The sequence below is a fragment of the Tachysurus vachellii genome, chromosome 16, assembly GCF_030014155.1.
Source record: "Tachysurus vachellii isolate PV-2020 chromosome 16, HZAU_Pvac_v1, whole genome shotgun sequence".
In the NCBI taxonomy this organism is placed as follows: domain Eukaryota; kingdom Metazoa; phylum Chordata; class Actinopteri; order Siluriformes; family Bagridae; genus Tachysurus; species Tachysurus vachellii.
In genome coordinates this window covers 4,610,091-4,634,137 of record NC_083475.1, presented here as the reverse complement: position 1 = coordinate 4,634,137, position 24,047 = coordinate 4,610,091, and the positions used below count along the sequence as shown (strand labels likewise).

The 24,047-nt window shown below is 37.6% G+C and overlaps 1 protein-coding gene across 3 annotated transcripts; it reads left to right on the top strand.

The window, feature by feature from the left end:
- The first annotated feature begins 4,528 nt into the window (after positions 1–4,528).
- Positions 4,529–23,583, top strand: irf5 (interferon regulatory factor 5). 3 transcript variants are annotated; one of them, XM_060889410.1, is made up of 11 exons: positions 4,529–4,821; positions 10,750–10,920; positions 11,618–11,740; positions 13,171–13,357; positions 13,455–13,480; positions 13,592–13,619; positions 14,610–14,930; positions 16,944–17,333; positions 21,653–21,771; positions 22,443–22,475; positions 22,828–22,960. In XM_060889410.1, exons 2-10 carry the CDS (start codon positions 10,870–10,872, stop codon positions 22,452–22,454), a joined length of 1,257 nt encoding a protein of 418 aa, XP_060745393.1. In that variant the 5' UTR covers positions 4,529–4,821; positions 10,750–10,869; the 3' UTR covers positions 22,455–22,475; positions 22,828–22,960. The 3 variants fall into 3 exon arrangements, with proteins under 3 accessions (XP_060745393.1, XP_060745391.1, XP_060745390.1); XM_060889408.1 differs by having other exon boundaries at positions 22,443–22,479; positions 22,828–22,954; XM_060889407.1 differs by lacking the exon at positions 22,443–22,475 and having other exon boundaries at positions 22,828–23,583.
- The last annotated feature ends 464 nt before the right edge of the window (positions 23,584–24,047 follow it).

The following is a 24,047-nucleotide window of genomic DNA, read 5'->3' as shown; positions in this document are numbered from 1 at the left end:
TAAACATGCAAAATCAGGACATTATAAACATGTAAGTAAATAACTTTCAGTAATGCTTCTAATTATACTCAGTAATATAATTACACTCACATGGTTAGAGTGACACATCACATATCCAACACATAAAGATAATCAATCACAGTAATGCATCTGGATAGCAGACATAGTATAATAATTCCTTCACTAAGTTGAAGCATTATAATATAGGATCAACACACAACTATTACAAAAATGTCCAATAGTAGGACATCATTCTGTCCATGATCAGTTCTGCCTCTGTTCCGTCTCGCTGAGCGATGTGTGGCTTGTGCACTGATCCCCACATGTCCTCCTTACAATGAAAAACCCATCTCTGCATACCTCTGACTTTATTATGGGATAGTTCATAAACCATCCCTGCTCAAGTCCACACTTTAATTTTCTTTTCTTTTAGTTTGACTTAGAATCCATGCATGAATTTTTGCTGTGTCAGAATAGAAGTAATGTAGCATAGATGGGCCCTATGCAAAGACACTGTGTGAGGGAACATTTCCCATTATCCTATGAGCCATCTTATTTATCATACTTTTATTTCAAATATTAGTGGACACCTATACAAACAGAACTCACTTGTAGAGTATAAAATAAAATTAGAGGTGATTTGCATGTTAATGTGGCACTCAGAATCAAATTTGTGTATGAATTGTGCATTTAGGCATCTCTGGAAAATTGTCCATAGTGTGTGATTGCGTGAGTGAATGAGAGTGTGTGTACCCTGCGATGGGTTGACACTCCGTCCAGGGTGTATCCTGCCTTGATGCCCGATGACGCCTGAGATAGGCACAGGCTCCTGAGAAGTTTGGATAAAGCGGTAGAAAATGAAATGATGAATTGTGTATTTAAATATAAATACAGCACCTATACACACCCCCCTGAGAGAAGGGGTGTGTCTATAGTTGGTCCTACAAGGAGTTTTACAAAAGTACATTAAAATTTGTAGTTGGATTTGAGGACATGCACCTGAGGAAGAAATTCCTTGCAAAAAAGCACCATAGCACTCTGCCACCTTTACATTGCTATGTATGTAAGTATATATTTTTGTATGTATTTCCACAACTAGTATTTTCATCAAATTAAATGGTGCATGTGCTCATTTCACCGATGCTGACTAAATCGCACATAGTTTGTGGCAGAATGACAAATTAGAAAAGATAAGCAATAAAAAAAGTTTGCAGTTAACAAACTAATCAAGAGAACAAGGGAACCAATCACATCATGCATATATCATGCTCCTGTGTGTATGTGTACACAAACGTGTGGGGCAGCTTGAAAGAATTAAATTAATATAACTAATGGAAAATAAGTTTCCGAACATGTCAGAGCCTTATGTACTCACTCTCACTTTCTCATGACAGAGACAGTAGGATACTACATACAAGCTTTGTAACAGATTTATAAGCATCATTTTATAAACAGTGGGAATTAGCGACATCATATGGATATATAGTTAAATGAGAATATCGCTACTCTCACTTAACACTTCATCTAAAATTATACAGCTACATAATAATTGCTTCTTGGTTATGAAATTCAATGCAAATCTAAACAGTATTTTAAATTTTACCCTTGAAACAGAAAGAAATATTTTAATTTAGTTACTTTGTCAAGTTTTAAATGAATGTAATTGTGTCTATCTTGTAATTATGTTGGTAACAGTCTCTGTAACCCCATCTGTCCACACCAGTCATCTTTCTGTGTTGACGGTCTCTGCCTTAATGCTGTCACAATTATGCAATATAGCTCACCTGGCATGGGCAGTGGTTATTGCCAAGTGCCACTCACTCCAAGTGCACAAAAGTGAAGATTGAGTTATAATGTTAATGCACACATCTGCCACGGTCCTGTTCTTTACTCATGTGGTCAGTAGTGAGGGGGTTGCCTCAAACCTGGAGCTGTTAGTACACCACAAAGCATCAAAAGGATTATAAGCTCCTTATGCTTAGTGCCCTATTACTGGTACTTTGTTGTTTTTAGTATTTGTTTTTAGTATATGTATTTGACAGTGAAGGGTACTGAGTACCTGTGGACTGCGACATCCCAGGCAAGAGTCCACTGGGTTTATGTTGGCCATGGTGACCATAGACCTCATGTTCAGTCTGCAACCTTGCATTGAGGCCATATTGCTTAAGACTTGCAGTGCGAGGGAAAGCCGCTGGTGCTGCGCATCTGTAAATGGCTCTGCAACCTACAGTAAAAAAAAAGGGATTCTGCCCCAATTTCCATGTGAACTGAGCCATATTGGGCACTATGTTGGGGTCACTGGGTCAATTAACCACTGAGGCTTGTGCCAGCCACACTGCAGTTGCAAATATGGTAAGTGTCAAAGTGGTAAACATGGCCCATGATGAAAGGGGAACCATAAAAATAGCATCTACCAGCAGCTGATTGTATTTGTTGAAAATTAAGAGTTAATTGTTTTTTTTGCTGTTTCCTTGGTATTTGAACATTGGGTGGCCATATAAATAATACAATTTTTTTCCCCTACCTCCTTCATGTATTTTCATTGGTTTTTGAAAAGTTGAGAAATATAAGTGTTAATAAAAATTAGCTATTTATATATAATTGAATAATGATATTTGTATATTTAAGAAAAAGATAATTAAACAAGCATATTGTTGTTATAATTAATAATATTTTAAAAGTTAAAAATAACCTATTTGGATTTATGAGAATTTGAGAGTCAGAGCTCTGCCAAGGACACTTGAGTTCTACCACTCCAACCTTAACACTATGTCTCCATGGAGCTCAGAGGCTTTGTGCACACGGGTATTGTCATGCTGGAGCAGTGTTTCAGTCTCTGTTAAAGTGAAGGGAAACTGTAATGTTACATCATATAGTTGTGTGCTTCCAACTTTGGGTCAACGGCTTGGGGAAGAACCATACAGTGTAGATCTCACACAGTATTTATTTTGTAGAGAAAACATGAAGCATTGTAAATTCTTTGTATATAGTTTAAAAGCACTATATAAATTAAATAGAACAGAATTTAAAATGAAGGCATAGAAGTCTGTTGACATTTGTGGGCACATTTATCTTTATGTTTTTGGGTTACATCGGTGGTAATCAGTGTTGTATAAAGTACTAGAAAGCAATACTTGAGTAAAAGTATATTACTCAAGTAAAAGTCTTAAAGTATCTGATATTTACTGTACTTAAGTATCAAAAGTAATTTTCTGATATTTAATGTACTTACGTATTTGAAGTAAAAGTAAAAAAGTAAAATTTCAGTGATTTTCGGTAGGCATAAGAGACACTTCATCCGGTAGGAAGAATCTTTCATTCCAATGTACAGAAACATTTCTTGCAAATACGGCCACGGGTGTATAACGTTATCTTCTTCACCCTGTTCACCGAGTTCATCACTATCGTCGGGGTGGTCGTCTACGACAGAGGTGGCTAAACCGCGGCTCCCGAGCCGCATGCGGCTCTTTGCCAGGTTTCATGCGGTTCTTACGTTCATATCGAAGTTTGTGTCTTTTTATTGTGCGTGTTCGCTTCGCCTGAGTTAAATACGGTATTTTCGTCAAACGCGCATGTGAGTGGGATGAAAATACCTCAAAGTTTCCCAGTAGGAGCAAGATCATTTGAGTAAACAATTTGTGTCAAGTTCGCTCTCAAAATGGAAGGGGAAAAAAGGTGATGATCATTTGTGCCCATGTGTATGATGTGGCTCTTTGTGGTAACACAGTAAAAAATGTGGCTCTGTTGTGGCTCAGGTTCAGTTGTGCTTCCGCCTCCTTTTGGCAACATTACGCTGAAATAGAGCGTGCGGAGCGTAATGCAATCTAGGAGCAGTGATTCGCCAAACCTCCCTTATTGCAGTCGCAATTTATTTATTTATTTATTTATTTGTAGTAACGAGTAACGAAGATGCTTAGTGGAATTATAGCGGAGTAAAAGTATACATTTTATCTAGAAAATGTAGTGGAGTAAAAGTGAAAGTTGACAAATTTAAATAGCTAAGTAAAGTACAGATACGTGAAATTTCTACTTAAGTATTTATACTTCGTTACATTACAACACTGGTGGTAATGTAGTAGCACTCAAAGTGAAGTGATATAGGCATCATTATAGGCAACACCTCAGTGAGATTATGACCTATTTATCCACCACCAGGGAGCTAGTTACCTGATGTAGATCTTTGGTGAGCTGCATAGGTTTGCTAAAGCACTATAAATTAGGTATGTTTGCGGACTAGCATGATAACTAGTTAAATTCTCTATTTAATTACTATGGTAATTGCCTGCAACCATGTCCATCTTCTGACACGTAGTGGGTCAGTGTGGACATGTGTGCTGGTTTATACACTGTGAAAAGTCTGAACACACAGTGGGTCAGTGTGGACCTGTGTGCTGTGGTGTAACGCCCCCAGTTACACCAGTGTGCTTTGTGGTCATGTCACGGTTATTATAAAAATAAAAAGTTTTGCAGCACTAATATTTTCCGAATGATTTTATTTGTATTTTTTTAAGAAACAAACCGCTTCCGTTTGCCGTATCCCACATCCGGAAGGGTGGGAACCTGTCTTAAAGTTCTGCAAATCACAACAGTTCGCGTCAGCTTGAGGCGATTTTGAGTGATTTTCTTTCTTAAAGCGTTAAAAAGTCCCCCGGCTTGTGAGTAATAACCGGTGTTAAGTGTAGTAAGATGGCGTGTGTTGGTTTGATGTTGTTGTGTGCCACAGATCACCTGTAGGACTTCACACGCCTGCACTTCTCCTGCCTGGATTACGGCTGTTATTGTGCCTCATACCGCTGACACACCAGTCGTCTCTCACTGAAGGTAATTTTCATCAGTTTGACGATTTAATGTTATTTTCAGTGAATCCTGACCTGCGGAGTTAAAAAGGTACTTTAAGGTGTTTTAAGGCGCTTTAAGGTGTGTAAAGTGTTTCGCTTGTTTATGGCTTACAGTTGGAATGTTTAGTGTTCGACCGAAACGCAAAACACTTTCGTTATCTGTTATTTTACCTTTTTATGATTAAGAATTTCTTTGTTTATTATAACTTTAACTCCCACTTTGACAAGGCGGTAGTTTCTGTAAATATCCCCGAAACAAGAAGTAGCTGAGTTCACCAGTCTGTGTGTAGAACAAATGTGGACAGTTTGTGTTTACAGCTCGTCTGTGCTTTGTTATTGAAATGCGACATGTTTTACTGTAACATTAAATATTATTCACTGATCCGTGTTTATGGCTCTCTAACGCTGACACTGCAGCATAATACAGAACCTGTTTATTAGGCTATAGGCATTTAGATCATTTACAAGACAGCACAAATTCAACGCCAAGTGCATCAGCTAGGACAGGAGCTACAACACACACACGACACAGGGGACACACACACACACGACACAGGGGACACACACACACACGACACAGGGGACACACACACACACGACACAGGGGACACACACACACACGACACAGGGGACACACACACACACGACACAGGGGACACACACACACACGACACAGGGGACACACACACACACGACACAGGGGACACACACACACACGACACAGGGGACACACACACACACGACACAGGGGACACACACACACACGACACAGGGGACACACACACACACGACACAGGGGACACACACACACGACAGGGGACACACACATGACACGGGACACACACACACGCGACACAGGGGACACACACGACACAGGGGACACACACACACATGACACAGGGGACACACACACACACGACACAGGGGACACACACGACACAGGGGACACACACACACACGACACAGGGGACACACACACACGACAGGAGACACACACGGGACACACACACACGCGACACAGGGGACACACACGACACAGGGGACACACACACACACGACACAGGGGACACACACACACGCGACACAGGGGACACACACACACGCGACACAGGGGACACACACACACACGACACAGGGGACACACACACACACGACACAGGGGACACACACACACGACAGGGGACACACACACGACACAGGGGACACACACACACGCGACACAGGGGACACATACACACACGACACAGGGGACACACACACGACACAGGGGACACACACACGACACAGGGGACACACACACACACACGCGACACAGGGGACACACACACACACACACGACACAGGGGACACACACACACAGGGGACACACACACACGACACAGGGGACACACACACACGACACAGGGGACACACACACACACGACACAGGGGACACACACACACGACACAGGGGACACACACACACGACACAGGGGACACACACACACACGACACAGGGGACACACACACAGGACACACACACACACACGACACAGGGGACACACACACAGGGGACACACACACACGACACAGGGGAGACACACACACACACGACACAGGGGAGACACACACACACGACACAGGGGAGACACACACACACGACACAGGGGAGACACACACACACGACACAGGGGAGACACACACACGACACAGGGGAGACACACACACACACGACACAGGGGAGACACACACACACACGACACAGGGGAGACACACACACACGACACAGGGGAGACACACACACACACGACACAGGGGAGACACACACACACACGACACAGGGGACACACACACACGACACAGGGGACACACACACACGACACAGGGGACACACACACACGACACGGGACACACACACACGACACAGGGGACACACACACACGACACAGGGGACACACACACACGACACAGGGGACACACACACACGACACAGGGGACACACACACACGACACAGGGGACACACACACACGACACAGGGGACACACACACACGACACAGGGGACACACACACACACGACACAGAGGAGACACACACGCAACACAGGACACACACGACACACACAGGACACACACACATGGGGAATCTTGTGTATAAATTATTACAGGATGACACATGTAGGCTGTGAAACTGGTTATTCTTAATTATTATTATTATTATTATTATTATTTTTTTTTTTTACTTTTTTTTTTTATTGGTGAAAGGGTGAAAATCAGAGTGACACAAAAAGCAGTGTCATGTTCTGAAAGTGCTGTGTCACAGGGTAGACTAACGCACTTGGGCAGAAGTGTTCTTCATGCTTTTCTGCATACATTACAGCTCACAGCTCCAGAGAATCAGAGTAAAGTGGAATTGGATTTCTAAATAGTTTAGATGCCGAGTTGTTCTTGCGAACATATGTCCTGTTGGCGGTAGATTGATTGAGGGGTTTACGCTATTATGGCTGTTCTTACTCTTTTTACACTATTAGAATATATGATAAAATTAATAATTTTCACTTTAACCACTTGAACTTGATTATTCGACATAAACAATTACACCAAAAAGATCAATGTATATTTTTATATTTGATATGTCATTTACTTGACAAACAAAAGAAATGTGTAACACTAAGGCCCCCATTCCTGAGTGGAATACAATAGCAAGGACCTGTAAGAATATAGGGAAATGATTGGCCACAATATTAAAAAAAAATTGGATTAGATTGGATTGTAATGATGTTTTTTCTTCAGACACTCAGAAATATTTCCATCTCTGTTAAGAAATAGATTTAAAAAAAAAAACATTTCATATATGATGGAGGCGAATCCTCCAGAAACCAATTAAACTCAATGCCTTGACCAATTCGCATAAGACGTCATTTCACTCTCTGCAAAGATGCTGATCCTGCAATTCTGTTCTTTCCCTGTCAGACCTGAAAAGTTATTTTTGAAGGCAGATGATGACTCACATGGCATCGTGCCATTTCTACGACAGTTAAAGTAAAGCCTGGCCCAAATAGAACTATGTGGCCTCCTCTGATGCTCCTCCTGTTGATGCAACCAGAAAATAACATCTCTGAACTGCATAATATGTCCTATTGTAGGAGAAACCAAAAAATATCTTTGATATTCAGAATTATTTCATGGGGATGTTGTAATGGTATTCATTGCACTTCAAGGAGTGTGATTTAAGGACTCCAGACTCCTCTTGGGATAGTCTTTTAAATCTGATCACTTGTTTTGGGGATGGTGCAGACAGCCTTGCTGAGTAAGATTATTTCTTTAGGCAGGTAATGGTGCATTACACAATGCAGGGTGAAATGATGAGAACAAGTGGAAAGTGGGAGCAACGCCCATTACAACAGCAAAGAGGAATAAATCTAGGATGTTCAACAAGCTCATATGAGTGTGATGAACCAGTATCCTCAAACCTTTGCCCATTTAATGTAGTGCATTGGGTGTTTAGTGTTGGTGGTGCTGTTGGGTGGTGAAAAATCAAGTCTTCACCAGACTGGAACGTGTTTTCTTTTAGCAATGACCTGTATTTGTAAGGGAAATAAGAAATAAAAATGTTGATATGAAAGGATTAAATGGATTAATAGCAATCATATTTGGTTTTTAACTGTATTATGTAGTTATGTGTGTTGGTGAATATTTCAGCTTTGCTTATGTTCTATGGCTGCAGGAGACCTGCTGCTAGTGTGGGACATTTGTGCTTTACATTATGCTGTTGGTTCAATGACATAACTTGTGTTTTCACAAGTTACACAATTGAGAAATCTATTGATGTGTAAATATTTGTCTGTGGCAATGTGAGAAACAGTGAGTGTGAAATACCTGTGGTTTAACCATGCTTATTATATACTGTATAGCTTCAAAGGTTAGGATCAGTTTTCATAACCAGACCCTGATTGACATTTCCAAAACATTGTCTCATACTTGATTTAATTTATCTTGAAGACAAAGGAGCACGCACGGCTGACACTGTAATTGCACACAGGTCAAAATAATTTAAACTAATTACGCGACTGGATTCAGACTGGATGTGGGTGTGGTCTAATTTCCAATCACTATTCCTAGCAAATAAGTACTTTTTTGTTTAACCTGCAGGATCCACATCCCAAGTATTGTGCTTTAGTAGTCTAAAGTGTGATCAATGATTGATTCAAAACAAACCGCCATCACAACTAAGAATTTCATTAAGAGAAAATTGTGGAAAGGTTTGGGTTGAGCAAGTCAATCAACAAATCTTAACCCAGTTGAGCAGCATTTAACCTTCTGAAGAGGAGAATAAAGGTAGTAGTAGAATAGTATAATAAGGTAGTAGAATAAAGGAATGAACCTCCAAAACAAACAAATGAAAGAGGTTGGACAAGCCTGGACAAGCATTTCAAAACAAGAAGCCAACAGTTGTGATGCATCTTTGAAGTTGACTGACCTCATTACTAATGTTGATGTGTCAGAGTAGTACCAGTAATCTGGTTAATGTACAAAACACAAGCAGGGCAAGATTGCAGGGCACTTACAGGGCAAGATTATCACCACAATGTTTATGGCATATTTATGCAGAAATATAGGAATTTCTAACAAACTTTCGAACAATGTTGTGAAAGTTTCTGCCTTTTAAGTTTTTTCTACTTTGTAGTATATGTGATATTGCTTCCATGTATAGATGTGTAGATGTCTAAACATCACTTGACCAAAGATCCGTTATTGAAGCTTCTGCTGAAGCATCTTTTTATTACATTATAAAGCATTTTGTTCTGGTCAACTGATTTAGTCATTGGCAGAGCAAAAACTATGTCAATATTGCATGTAAAATGTCATTTTCTAGCTGTTTATTTATTGTTTATTGAACTATTATATCTTCATATATATGAAGTTAGTTAGGACTTCAGACAATAAAGTATTACAATAATCCAACCTAGAGTTAACAAAAGCATGAACTAGTGTTTTTGCATCGTGTAATGACCTCATATTTCTTATCTTAGCAATATTTCTCAGATGAAAGTTGGCTACCTTTATGACATTATCTACATGAGCTTCAGATGAGAGACCAGTATCAATAATCACACCAAGGTCTTTTACTACTGCATATAATGAAACAGACCATCCAGAGATACTCTGGAATCAGAAACCTTATTCTGGCTGTCTGTGGTCCTAGAACAAGCACTTATGTCTTGCCAGAGTTCAGCAGGAGGAAGATAATAAGCATCTACTGTACAATAGTCTTTTACACATTCTTTTTTTAAGCTGGTGTCCCTCATTTCGCTGTGCTCAAACTGTGTTGGCAATGTAATGGGAAGCTTATGCCATGTTTAACCCAAACGTAGCATATATATAGACAAAAAAAAAGCTGTGAGCCTAAAATTAAACATTTTTGAAAACAAAACTTTAGCTGTTTATGATGTAAAAGTCACCATTTACATCTACAAACTGATAATGATAAGTGACGTAATACTTGAATCAGGAGAGGGCTGAACCTTTCATTCCAACAACATTTTCTAGGCTGTCAGGATGACTACTATGATCAATTGTATAAAAAAAACTGCAAGTATTAGGTCATGTACCACTTTTGCCACCATCTCTGTGCTGTGATGAGGCGTAAATCGTGCCTGGTACATTTTATAAATGCTATCCTTATGTAGCTATGAGCTGTGCTTGATATGGGATCGTGAGGAGTGATGGACAACTAATGGAGGAAACATGGACAAACTCTGAGTTCATTTGCAAATTGTGCAAAAACAGTGGCTTAATTCTTTAGCTTCCTATTGGGAACAAATGTTGTTGTTCTAGTTATTGGTGTATTTATTGATGCATGAAAAATAACAAAGATCCAGATTTATGTTTCTGGATTTTTAAAACTTTCTTATTATGCTCTTTGTTTCACAGCCTTCTGAAGTCTGCCACAAATCACGGTGTACTTGAATAAATATTTGTGAGCCTATTTTACTGCCACTTCTCCAATCTGTTGAGAAGTTTACAATTTGCACTATTAAAGCCCTAAATGCCATGAGTGCCCAGCCAAGGAGAATCCGTCTGAAGCCATGGCTGCTGGCCCAGGTAAGCATTAATATTATTCTCTTCTGAATGTTATTTTTTGTGTAAATTGATGTAAATGCCTTAAGTAAAATTTATATAGTGTTGATGTTTTCAAGAGGAAAAATAGTTTCACAATATTCAGAAAGAATCGTCCTCAATGAAGAGGATTCTTTCTGAATATTGTGAAACTATTTTTCCTCTTGAAACTGCCTTGACACTTCTAGACACTGCCTTGAAACACATCAAACTGTCTCTAAACCCAGGAAGAAATTGGTGTTAATAAACGGCCATTTCTTTGCTGTCCAATTTGTTAATGTATCATGAAATCATATCTTCAAAATGTAATGTTTTTACATGTAAAGGGATGTGCTTACTCACGTTTGCAAGTTTATTACATAATATTATGCATAATTTGGTCCTTAGCAAAAGCAGTGTAAAATACTGTCTCCGTTACTGCATGTCTAACTCTAGTGAAACTTCTGTGTCTGCAGTTACATTTGAGGTCTAAATACAGATGTGTGCAGTTTTGGTTTTAAATCCTTATTTCTTGCACTTTACTCTTAATACATTCTTGTGTGAACAACCCTTTTTTTTTCTCCAAAGTTTGTTACTTTTTGTGTAACACACTGTAATAGGTATTCTGATCGTATAAATGAGAGTCTATAAATACGGACATATTTATAATGTATAAATGCACAGACATGTTTCCTATCTCTAGGTGAACAGTGGGAAATATCCTGGCCTCAAATGGCTCAATAAGGAGTGCCGCTTATTTCAGATACCATGGAGACATGCCACACGCCATCTACCGACCCCAGAGGAGGAAAACACAATATTCAAGGCAAGTCTTTAAAGGCAAGCCTAAGACATTATGTTCCAGGATCATTAATATTAATTGTAGTTCATATGTAAATAAAAGTATGGGACTTTTGAAAGAGATTTAGCTTTCTGTTCCCTCAGAGTTAGGAGCTGCTCATAACTAACTAACAAAAAGATATTTATGTCGATTTAAATTGCATCTATATATTGATTCTGATGTCATATAACCCATTATGTTACTCTGATATTGCAGATTGCACTGAAATATCTAATCAGGAACCATACACTGCACATTCAATAAATGCAGACTTTATGAGAAACAGTCAGCAACTAAATTTTAAACACATCAGTACAGAAGTGTTTTTTATCCCTTATTATAGAAGACTGTCATCTTTGCTGATAGTTATTCATAGCTGGTCATAGTTCTGCTATGGCTGCAAAGTGTGAGAGTCCTGTTTCAGGTCTGTTGTAGTGTTGCGTTGCATGCAGTCATAGTCTGTTATAATGATAAATGTCTTTCTTACAAGGCAGCATGATCAGCATTTCTTTTATGGTTCTATATTTTGTAGGTCTTTATTTTTCAGGTCAGACTGCTGAAGCACAACACCACTGAACAAATTGATTTCTGTATAATTAACAGGGTTGCCAGATATTTGAACTTCTTGTATTGTAGATAGATTCTGCAGATCAGTAAAGCACAACACTGTTAACTTGTTTCCTCTGAAAAGATTAAGGGGAAAATGCATTTACAAATTTCTAAACATCAGGCTAGTTTCACAACTTATAGTCAGATTTTCAAGCTGTGGTTAAAGCCAGAGTTTTGCTAAGAGCTGCAAACCCTCACTCCAAGCTCCACAACAGTTCTGGTTTAAAACAGCACATTCAACTTTTTGCTTCATCTAGTGCACACATCTAGTCTGTTTCTGTATTTGTATTCATCCATACAGCATTTACATCTCATGGATTTAGGACACATCTAAATAATATTAATATTAATGATGATATTCTTTGTATTCAGTTAAACCCTAGTTTTTCTAGTTTACCTTCAGGGGGTTTTCCACATTCTCATGAACCACTTTGCAGAAGTGAAAGTGCTTCAAGTTTCATTTCCCTCAGTACCATTTGCTGCATGAAGAAACTGGTCAAGAAGACGACCCCGAAACAACAAAATAATTTAAAAACATTTGCATACTACAATTTATGGTATATTTCCCAGATTCACTTTTCAATTTGGTAAAATGGTTGCAGTTTAACATTTCTCACAGTTCAGAGCTGAACATACAGGTTCTTCTGATTTTTCTGAAAGGTTTTTATTTTTCCCAGGGTTTTGTTGTTTTGCACTAAGACCCTGAATGTGGCCTGACTAAACTGACATTAAGAAAATATGAGCTATGCAGGTTCATTTTTTGCTAATATTCCTCCCAAGGCCCTTAAAATGGTTCTTTTTTAAAGGCCTGGGCGCTGGAGACTGGGAAATACCAGGAGGGTGTAGACGAGCCTGATCCGGCCAAATGGAAGGCAAACCTGCGATGTGCACTCAACAAGAGCCGTGAGTTTATACTGAAGTATGATGGTACCAAGGAGACACCAATGCAGCCTTACAAGCTTTATGAGGTGTGCGAACTGCCAGCAAATGGAGGTAAGAACAAGTGCACATCACCAGCAGTGGTAGAAGTACAATTTTTTTTTTAATTACTTTTGTGTTACCCAAATTTTTATGTTTTGTGCTTTTTTAGATGAGTGTGACAATGATGAGGAAGAGGTGAGCATTTCAGACAGAGAATGTATACTGCACATAAGATTTAAATAATTTTGCTTTATGCATATGTAGTCAGGATAGCTCTTTCAAATTGTTTCTTATTCTTTGTTTCAGCTACCAAATTTTGCACACCTTTCCATTAGTAAGTCACTTTTTTGTTTTTGCGCATAACATTTGAGGGAATTAAAAAATAATAATTATATATATATATATTAGTTTTTATATACAATGTACTTTTAAAGGTTAAATTTGCATTTAAATTAATTATATAAAGATACAATCATGGACAAAATAAAGTTCTCTGTTCATTCTCTGTTAATTCTAAGCTTTTCAATTCCTTTGGATTGATCAATTTCCTTAATTTCCTGTCATCAGGACAGGAGTTGTGTGATCAGCAATACAAAAGTCTTTTGACTTTATCCAACCTGATATTATTTTTCTTCTTACATACACAGTGCACTTTATTAGTAACACCTGTACAGCTACTCATTCATTCAATGATCAAAGCAGCCAGTTGTGTGGCAGCTTTGGAGAATGTTCACATCAGAATGGGGGAAATGATCTCTGTGTTTTAGACTATAGAATCGTTGTTGGTTTGAGTATTTCTGCTTTTGATCTCCTAGGATTTTCACCCAGTCTATAGAGTTTACACAGAATGATGCAATAGATAAATGTGAGTTGCAGTTTTATGGACTTTGTTGATGAAAAGTCAGAGTAGAGTTTTTAGAGCTGACAGAAAGGCTATAGTAACTCCGCTAACCAGTCTACAATTGTGATGAGCAGAAAAGCATGCTGGGGGCAGAATTTGTGCACAATGTGTGTAAAATTGATGGAGGGTGTACTTTCTTTTTTTTACTTCATAACTGTAAATGCTAATAAAAGTTATGAGTTGGCTGCATTTAACATTTAGATTTATATATTTAATATATATTTTATATTGGTTTCAGCTGACCCCAAAATATAAAAAGTATAAGATGAATGTAAACATAAAATGCAGAAAAAAAAGCTAATACAGATATACATTGAGAAATATATAAAGACACAAAATCATATACATGTAATCAAAATTGTTTTAAGAGATTTGTCCATTGTAAATTACTACTTAGTAATTCTTTGATATGTTCTATGACAGATGCTTGTATCACTGACCCGCCAAGCTACCCACCATTCCTTACCAACCAAGAAACATTCCCTCTTTCCATCATGGGACCTGGATTTTCTGATCACAGTCAAATCGCTCCTACTGTGAAACAGGAGCAGCATCTACTCAGGGAAGCTGTTCTAAATGGACATGGTCTGGGCACCAGGGTCATAGCACCAGCTGCTCTTGCCCACACTGTTGAGATGCCAGACACCATGGTGGACAGTCCTATGCCAGAGGTGAGGCCTGAAGTAGAGAGCCAAGTGCAGCCATGCATCTCTGACCTGCTGAGCAGTCCTCATATGCTGCCCTGTAAGCATGGCATCTTTCTTTATATTCTTTCTGTATATCTGTCCTTCTAATAATGTATGTATCTAACCATCTACGTATAATTCAGCTGGTTTGTTTTAACCAGTCTTAGATTTTGAATCTCCAAATTCGGTATGGACAGAGCAATGTACTAACGCGGTGGCAGAATTTAGTACCTACCACATCTGCATCCAAAGAATCAATCAACAGTTTATTTTACTTCTAGTCTTAATTAGCCATTATGCTTAATATGGCTCATAGCAGACCTTCACATGACAGCGAAAGACTAAGATCTGACACATCTATTATAAAATATTCTTATCTGCTATAAATACATGAGTACATGCACGAATGTGCACTATATGTTTAAAAGTGGACATGTGCTTGTGGAACATCCTGTTCCAGAACTAAAGTATTACAACCTCAAATTCATATTTAAAGAAACTGTTTTATTAAAACGGTCAAGTTAAGTCAGAGCATTTTAAATGAAGAAAGAAAGGATAACCGCTTCATAAGTAGTTGACGATGTAGTTCCTCTTCTGAGCTGTAATATATAGTATGTAATATGTGACATTTCTGCTGTGTGGAAATTTTGATCCTGTTATGACATACAGTATCTGTCTTGAGGGATATTATGAGAATGCATCATGTTTTGTTATAATGGTATTGTACTGCCACAAGGTTGTCAATTTAAACAGGAATAAAATCTGAATCAAGAGAACCTGGTAAATATCAGAGAACCATCTTTCTATTCAATAAATCTGGTAATATAATTAGATGCTTATCGTCAGCTGCAGTTTTTCTGTTTGAGGAAAAAAGAAATCAGTGTTTTGCTCAGTCACATTAGATAGAAGATCTTGCCAGATAGACAGATATAAAACTTGCCAGTGTGGTGTCTGGTTGAAAAGCTCTGTTAGAAAAGAAAATAAGCTTTTATTTGTCATGTAAACTTTACAATACAGTGACTTTTTTATTCAGCTTCTTTAGAAGAACAGCTTAGCCATGTTATTAAAGGGGGGTTACTGGGCTGTAAAGACAGGTGCTGAGGCTTGAACCTATAACTTCCAGATCTGTAGTCCAGAGCCTTTATCGACGTGAATGAAATGAACGTCTTTAAATAAACAGCTGAATTACCTACAACATTTGTTCTCCCTTAGCAACACCATTGCTGTTTTAGAGAAAGCTAATGACACACAAATGTGGTGATTTGTAGTGATTTAGTTTTAGTATGCTAATAAGCATTTTATCATGATAAAAACAAAATCATTAAACATACTAGAAATGCATTTTCATGTTTTGAGCAAGTCAAGAACCCAACAACAATTTCACATTTAATCGTTCCTATTAATGCTGGTAATACTCATTTTCATAGGAAAGTGTTACATGTGCTATTAATGTGAAAGGATATAATCTGTTTTTAGTTTGGCTTAATTAAAATCTTTTTACTTTATTGAAATGTGTCCCTCAGAGATTTAATAAAACAACACTGCATTTCAAATGTTAGAACTATGTCTATCTGTTTGCTTGTGATGATGTTGCCCCTTCACCTTATTATAAAAAAGGAAACAGTGACGTGACAGTGAATCAACCTCTATTTGATTTTTAATGCAGCGCAGACATTACGGTTATTGTCACCTGTGTAGGCTTGTGTTGAATTTATAAGTAGGTATTTGTAAAATGACCTTCAGTACTGGTTATCAAGTAGCTTATTATTTCATTAAAATGTATTTATTTATGTATAATAAATTGACAAATCCATAATGTGTTAAAAACGGATCAACCTGCAGATTTTTATCAGGCAGCATTATTTCTCATGCATTTCAGATCTATTCAAATAATACCTAGAAATAAAGTGGCTTCAATTAATGCAGTGATACAGGTTTTTGAAAGAAAAAAAAAGCATTACTGATATTGAAATCGGAACTCTTGCTAATATATGTATATTTGATGAGACTGGTTTACTACTGATAAATGCTTTTCATTTAAATACCGATTCCATTTCCCTTTCTTTCTTAGTAACAGACCTTGACATTAAGTTCCAGTATCGGGGACAGACCGTGGGCTCTATGACCGTGAGTAATCCTCAAGGCTGTCGGCTTTATTCTGGTAATTTGGCACCAACACCAGAGCAAGTGGAGCTGTTTGGGCCCATCACACTACACCAGGTGCTGTTCCCTGGAACTGCAGGGATCCAAAATGAGAAGCAGCGCTTCTACACTGAGCATCTGCTAGACGTGATGGACCGTGGCCTTATCCTTGAGATACAAGGCCAGGACATCTACGCTGTGCGATTATGCCAGTGCAAAGTATTTTGGTCCGGGCCGGGAGTGCCTGATGTGGGTCAGCCTAACCCAATGGAAAGAGAGCGCAAGATCAATGTGTTCAGTCTCAATAACTTCCTGCAGGGTAAGCAGAGCATTTGATTTGTACTGATTAGTGTAACAATATGCTGCTATGATGGTATTTGGAATATGGAAGTCTGTAAAGACTTTTAGCTTTTATAGAATTAATAACAAGCACTTAAGAAATACAATAATTTGAAATGTGCAAAATTAAATTTTAGCAATACACTCTGTAAAATCTTTAAAACTGCTTTAAACTGAATCAGTAGCCTGAAACTGTTAACACAAGCATTGTCACAAAACTACAGATTTCTTGTTTATAGCTGGAGACTGTAGTGGCAATAAAGAAAAAACTTCCTGTCACCAAAAAAAAGGAAGTAACCTTAAGAGGAACCAGACACATAAAAACAGTTCAGCAACACAAAATAGTGAGATTTTATTAGTATTGAGATTAGTATTGGGATTCGATAGTTTTGGGTTTGGATTCATCAGCCATACATGAAAGACACAATTAAACAAAAGTAAAGCCATGTTGAACCCTAGTCACTCTTTTATTATAATGTGAACGGTAAAGCTCTTTTTGCAGAGCAGTTACGTCTGTTGAGTTCTGCCTTTTCTGCAGCATAGAGGACAGGAGCTGATCAATTTTTTATTCGTAATGAGAGAAAATTGTCTCCTTCAGAGTCGTGTCTCACCAACTGTCATTTATTTAAGGTGGTGCAGTTGAAAGACAACAGGGATTAAACCTGCTACATACAAAATATAATGTACTAAAGTAAAGTAAATTAATTATATTTTTTGAAAGATGAAATATTCCTAGAATATTAATAGATACAGCACTTTATCCAATACTAGTAGAGGAGTCCAATCTTCACAAAAGACACGACATTCAGTGTCCTATATCCCAAAAGGCAACAGTGTGTCATCAGTTACTGTTAATATCTGTCAGTGGAACAATAGCAGTGAAAAGAGAAGGCCTTGTGACACAGTGCCATCTATCAGACTTGTGTATAACAGCAGGATTGACACAATATATGGCTAAAAATGTCTTGATAAGCTTGTGGGTTTAAAAAAATTTAATAAAAAATCTTTATCATGTGATACTTCATAGGCTTAGAGAGATACAGTCTATCACTTATTTGGAGGTGGTCGGCACTGTGTGAGCTGTGAAATCAAAAGGGTCTTTTGTTTGAAATTGAACAGTTTTTTGAATATGTCTCTAATATTTACATTATTTATAGTTTTAAATTGGATGCATATGTTTTACATATTACTTCTTGTAATAATATTACATTGTTAGCGAAATCTTTTTAATCTTATCTAGCTGGTGGCTAATACAATCTGAAGTTGTTGTTTTTCTTCACACTCTTCTTTGTCTTCTTCTTCATCTTTGGTTCATGGGTCAGATATTAAAATTTTATAATGCTTATGATACTTAGCTATAATGATAATATGATGAAGAAAATGGACTGAAAATTGTGGGGTTTTATGTTTTTATTGTAGAGATACAGTTCACCACACCTGTTAGTGACATTTGTCACTTTAACAACATTTCCAGCTTACAAATATATTTCCTAATCAGGGATAACAAATCTCTCAAGTAACTTGATGTTAATGACAAAACCAGACCAATGTATTACTTTAAAATTATCTTCAGTTTACTGTCTCCATTAATTTGGGTTACCTAGAAATGTATTTTTCTGTTTTGGAGTAAGGGAAAAAATGCACTGAATTTCTCCAGCAAAATTACTTTATATGGAGGACAGAAGGTTGCTCGTTGTAGTTTACATATATTTTCCCAGTTGATAATGATGATAACACTTTCTTTTTCCCATCTCTCCTTAATGTACAGAGATGAATCACCTTGTATAAGTTAGTAATCTTCAACATTGGCTATAAGCAGAGGAATGAACTAAACCTAATTTATTTAAACTTCATCAGTTCCTTTTTTATTTTCTGATAGAAATGCTGTCGGTGTTAATTATATAAAAAAATTATTAGATTCTAATTTGAATCATTCTTCTAGAGGATTAAAGTGTAATAATTGTCCTTGATTAATGATTGAACAGTATGCAGTGATCCCTTTCACAGGCTTTTTTTTTTTTTCAGCAGGTATTTTGGCCCACTCCTCATGAGCAAACTGCTCCAGTTGTTTCCTGTTTGAAGGGTGTCTTATCCAGAAGGCATGTTTCAGATCCTTCCAAAGATGCTCAATAGGATTGAGGTCAGGGCTCATAGAAGGCCACTTTAGAATAGTCCAATGTTTTCCTCTTAGCCATTCTTGGGTGTTTTTAGCTGTGTGCTTTGGGTCATTGTCCTGTTGCAAGACCCATGACCTGCGACTGAGACCAAGCTTTCTGACACTGGCCAGCACATTTCTCTCTAGAATCCCTTGATAGTCTTCAGGTTTCATTGTACCATGAACAGATTCAAGACACCCTGTGCCAGATGCAGCAAAGCAGCCTCAGAACATAACAGAGCCTCCTCCATGTTTCACAGTAGGGACAGTGTTCTTTTCTTGATATTCTTTTCTTTATTTTTCCATCTGTGAACATAGAGCTGATGTGCCTTGGCAAAAAGTTCCATTTTTGTCTCATCTGTCTATAGGACAATCTCCCAGAGGCTTTGTGGCTTGTCAACATGTAGTGTGGCATATTCCAGTCTAGCTTTTTATGATTTGTTTTCAACAATGGCGTCCTCCTTGGTCGTCTCCCATGTAGTCCACTTTGGCTCAAACAACGAAGGATGGTGCGATCTGACACTGATGTTCCTTGAGCATGAAGTTCACCTTGGATCTCTTTAGAAGTCTTTCTTCTATTTTGTTTTGGGCTCTTTTGTTACCATTCGGATTATCCATCTCTTTGATTTGTCATAAATCTTCCTACTGTGCCTAGTCCAGGGAGGTTGGCTACAGTCCCATGGATCTTAAATTTCTGAATAATATGTGCAACTGTAGTCACAGGAACATCTAGCTGCTTGGAGATGGTCTTATAGCCGTTACTTTTATCATGCTTGTCTATAATTTTCTTTCTAATCTCCTGAGACAACTCTTTCCTTCGCTTCCTCTGGTCCATGTCACCACAGTGACTACCTGGAGCCCTATATATAGGCCCACTGACTGATTACAAGATTGTAGACACCAGTGATACTAATTAGTGGACACACCTTGAATGAACATCATTCAAGGTGTACCATCATTTTTGTCTAGGCCTGTTCCATGAATTTACTATTTTAAATAACTCAGTTGAAGCATGGTTGAAAAGCAATGTCTGACTTTCATTGGTTAACATTCATAGAATTTTTATTTATTATTACTTTTGTCAGATTAAAGTTTTTTCTGTGACCATTGTGAGTTTTTCTTTCATTGACCAAAGGGTACCAACAATTTTGTCCACGTGTGTATTCGGCTTAAAATGAGTATCATGAGAAACCCATTTCTGTACATTCACAGAATCCTTTAGGTTGTATACCTTAATAATTTTAAACCTCCACTGATTTTCCTAATTAGCCTTAATTAAATTTTTGTCTGCATTCTCTCTTTCCATCTTGCTAATTTCGTGGATTGCACCAACAGACTATTAGTATCAACTGTGCTGCCTGGAAATATTTTTGTAAACGTGGAAGGGCCACTGCTTATTTTACTCAACTCAGGGATTTAAATTTTACCCTTGGTTCCTTGCCTTGCCTTGCCATATGAATCAGGAGACCAGTTTATCCCACTCTGAAAATTGCTTTTTGGACACGGTAAAAGGTAATGACAGGAGAAGATAAAGTATTCTTGGAAGTATGTTTTGCTTGACAGAATCCACCCTAGATCTCTTGTTGAAAAATGGTAAAAGACTCCATCTTCTGATATAGTTCCATTATTCCATCTTTTTAGTTTCATTATTGATGGGGCCATAATTAAGGAATTCTAAATCGTTCATGTCTTTAGGGATATTTATTCTAATTAAGTAATTAATATATTTAAAATCCCAATTTAAGGAATAATCATTTTTAATTTCTGTTGGAGGTTATAATTAAAGGTCAATACTGGTGTTGTTTTTTTTTTTAATATTAGATTAAAATATTATATTAAGGAGTGGGGACAGAGGACACACCTTTCTAGTGCCCCTCTCCAGGGTGAAGAGTAAAGAGAGATTACCATCAAACATGAATGTACTATGGAAGTGAAGGTAACACCAGCATTCCTCCACTTCCTTATCAACAAATCTGTGATCATGAGAAGGCGGCATGGTGGACAATATCATGGTTAACCATAAGTCTCACTATGTACATAAAAGTGCAGATCTTTGGGTCTGTGGCTCATAACTCAAAGCAGCTGACTAGCATAATTATTCTTGGTACTTATAAATGTCGATGTGTCTTTCCCTCCTCTGACAGGACTCATCATGTACCAGAAGGGTGAGGTGCCGACTCCCCCACCGTTTGAAATTTACTTCTGCTTTGGGGAGGATTGGCCTGACAGAAAACCCAAAGAGAAAAAGCTCATAATTGTCCAGGTGTGTAAATTCATTTGTAACCCAGGAATTCACCATTTGCTTAAACTGAACAGTAATTAACCCTAACCCAGTACAGCATAATATACAGTATAGCCTATAGCTATGATTATTAAACCAATTTAAGCTTGTTTATAGTGCCTGATCCTGTTTTCTAATTTGAAGCTTTTAGTTTAAGAATATAGCAAAATTATCTGCCAATAGAATCATTTGACCGTGGCAAGAAATGTATAAATTTACTGCAGTTATGTATAAATTTGTCTGAAAATCTGGTTTGATCTTCATCTAAGCTACAGTAATCAACAAACACTGTTTGAACTTAACACATTATTTTACTTCTTTTACATATTTAATATATCATTCAGATATACACAGCACAGTTTGGAAAAAAGAATGTTAAACCTTAGGCTAATTACCTCAACAAAAAATAATTAAGTGAACTATGCCTTGTACATGCCACCTTGTAGAACATAAAAAAATTCTATTCAGAAATTGAGTATTCAGTAAAATTGGTTATTGTTGACTTGACCGCTTTAGTTTGTGGAATTTAATGTGGGCATAACACTGTACTGCTCCACTATTTATGCTAATCCTGCGGTACTTTTTTGGACCCAAAATTAACCCAAGATATGCAGCCATATTTCATATGCATAAACGAGGCTTTCTCTTTATAGCACTTGGGATAGATTCCAACACAACCCTGACTAGTGAGTAAGTTTCCTGTTTGCTGGTTTGGTTCTGTGCACCAGATGGTACCCCATAACCCATTTATTTTTAAATAAAATTGTGTCTAGTCATGAGCGTAACTTGTACACAGTACTCTATTAGACTATAGTCTCTAGAGTCTCTATTAGTCTTAGACCAATAGGTCTTTTCAAAATGTCTTGTCATTAAGTTAACATAACTGATATTTAATTTTGGATATTATAATTGGATATTGGATATTTCTTCAGTGATAACTGTTGAAATGTTTCGGTTGAACAAGATTAATCTGAGTAAATAGTAGAAGTTTACCTCTTCTATATTTAAAGCAATTCCATTCCTGTTCCTTTCACTCAGGTCGTGCCTGTAGTGGCAAGGATCCTGACTGAGATGTTCTCTGGCGAGCTCTCATGGTCCACAGACAGCATCCGCCTCCAGATCTCCAATCCTGATCTTAAAGACCAGACTGTTGAGCAGTTCAAAGAGCTCCACAGACTCTTGCAAAATCAACAGGCCCAGGCCTCATGGCACCAAAACATCCACTAACAATGGATACTCAGGCACGTCATCACGTGATCCCTGCTGAGGAGGAATGTAGCTGCCCTGTATTTGTTTAAAAGAGTGGATCAGCAACATTTGAACATGACACATTACTGTTGTGGGGGATTCCTTTAATTAGCTAAACATTTGTCCTTGTTCTTAGAATGAATGTTGTCCCTTAGATTTGTTTATGTGGTAGTAGGTTGCTGTTCAGGGAATAATACAGAAATGTTTACAACCCAAACTGCTTTGCAGATTTCATGATGCACCAAGTAACATGATGATGATGACGATGATGACAGACAGAGAGAGACAGATAATTTTTTTCTAAATAGGCCATCATAGATGGAAGGAATAATAACTCAAGAACATTAATAATAATGTCAGACAAATTCCACTCATGGTCCTTGTTTCCAAACCTGTATTTACTTGCAGTGTTGTCCTACTAAAACGCTACATTTTGGCACCACCAAGGCTTATTTAATTGTTTGAAACTTGCATCAAATTGTTTTGTGCTAAACTGTTTTATTTTAATTTTAAATTGCTTGGCTTTCAATAAATAACATGAGACAAGTTCTAGAGTTCTGATTTTTTTCTGAACCTGAAATGCAACATACAAACACTAGTGTACATGGTCATAGTTTTTTTTTTTTTTTTACTTGCACTACAAACACATCAATGGTCAGGTTAAACACCATTTATGAGACATATCAGACTCACAAAAAATGCATATACCATTCTTGCAATTAGGCAGCTGCGATTTCATGCAGTTATTTAATCAGCCAATCAATGTGGCAGCAGCAAAATGCATAAAATCATACAGATGCAAATGAGCTTTAGTTAATGTTCATATGAAACAAATTTGTTCACATGGTTGTTCACAGGGATAATATTTTAGAGTAATAGGTATCTAGCTCCCTATGCAACTGGACACTTTTCATTTTAAGACCCCAGCTCCATTCACAAATAACATCAACAATTATGAAGAAGCATACAGAGAGGAAACAGAGCATCTCACAGAACAGTGTAGAGACAAC

Bases quoted from the DNA above. Each gene is read 5' to 3' on its own strand.
- irf5 (XM_060889407.1), top strand. From the start codon at position 10,870: ATGAGTGCCCAGCCAAGGAGAATCCGTCTGAAGCCATGGCTGCTGGCC. The intron at 13,620-14,609 runs GTAAGTCACTTT...GTTCTATGACAG, and splicing joins TTTTGCACACCTTTCCATTA to ATGCTTGTATCACTGACCCG. The intron at 14,931-16,943 runs GTAAGCATGGCA...TTTCTTTCTTAG, and splicing joins CAGTCCTCATATGCTGCCCT to TAACAGACCTTGACATTAAG.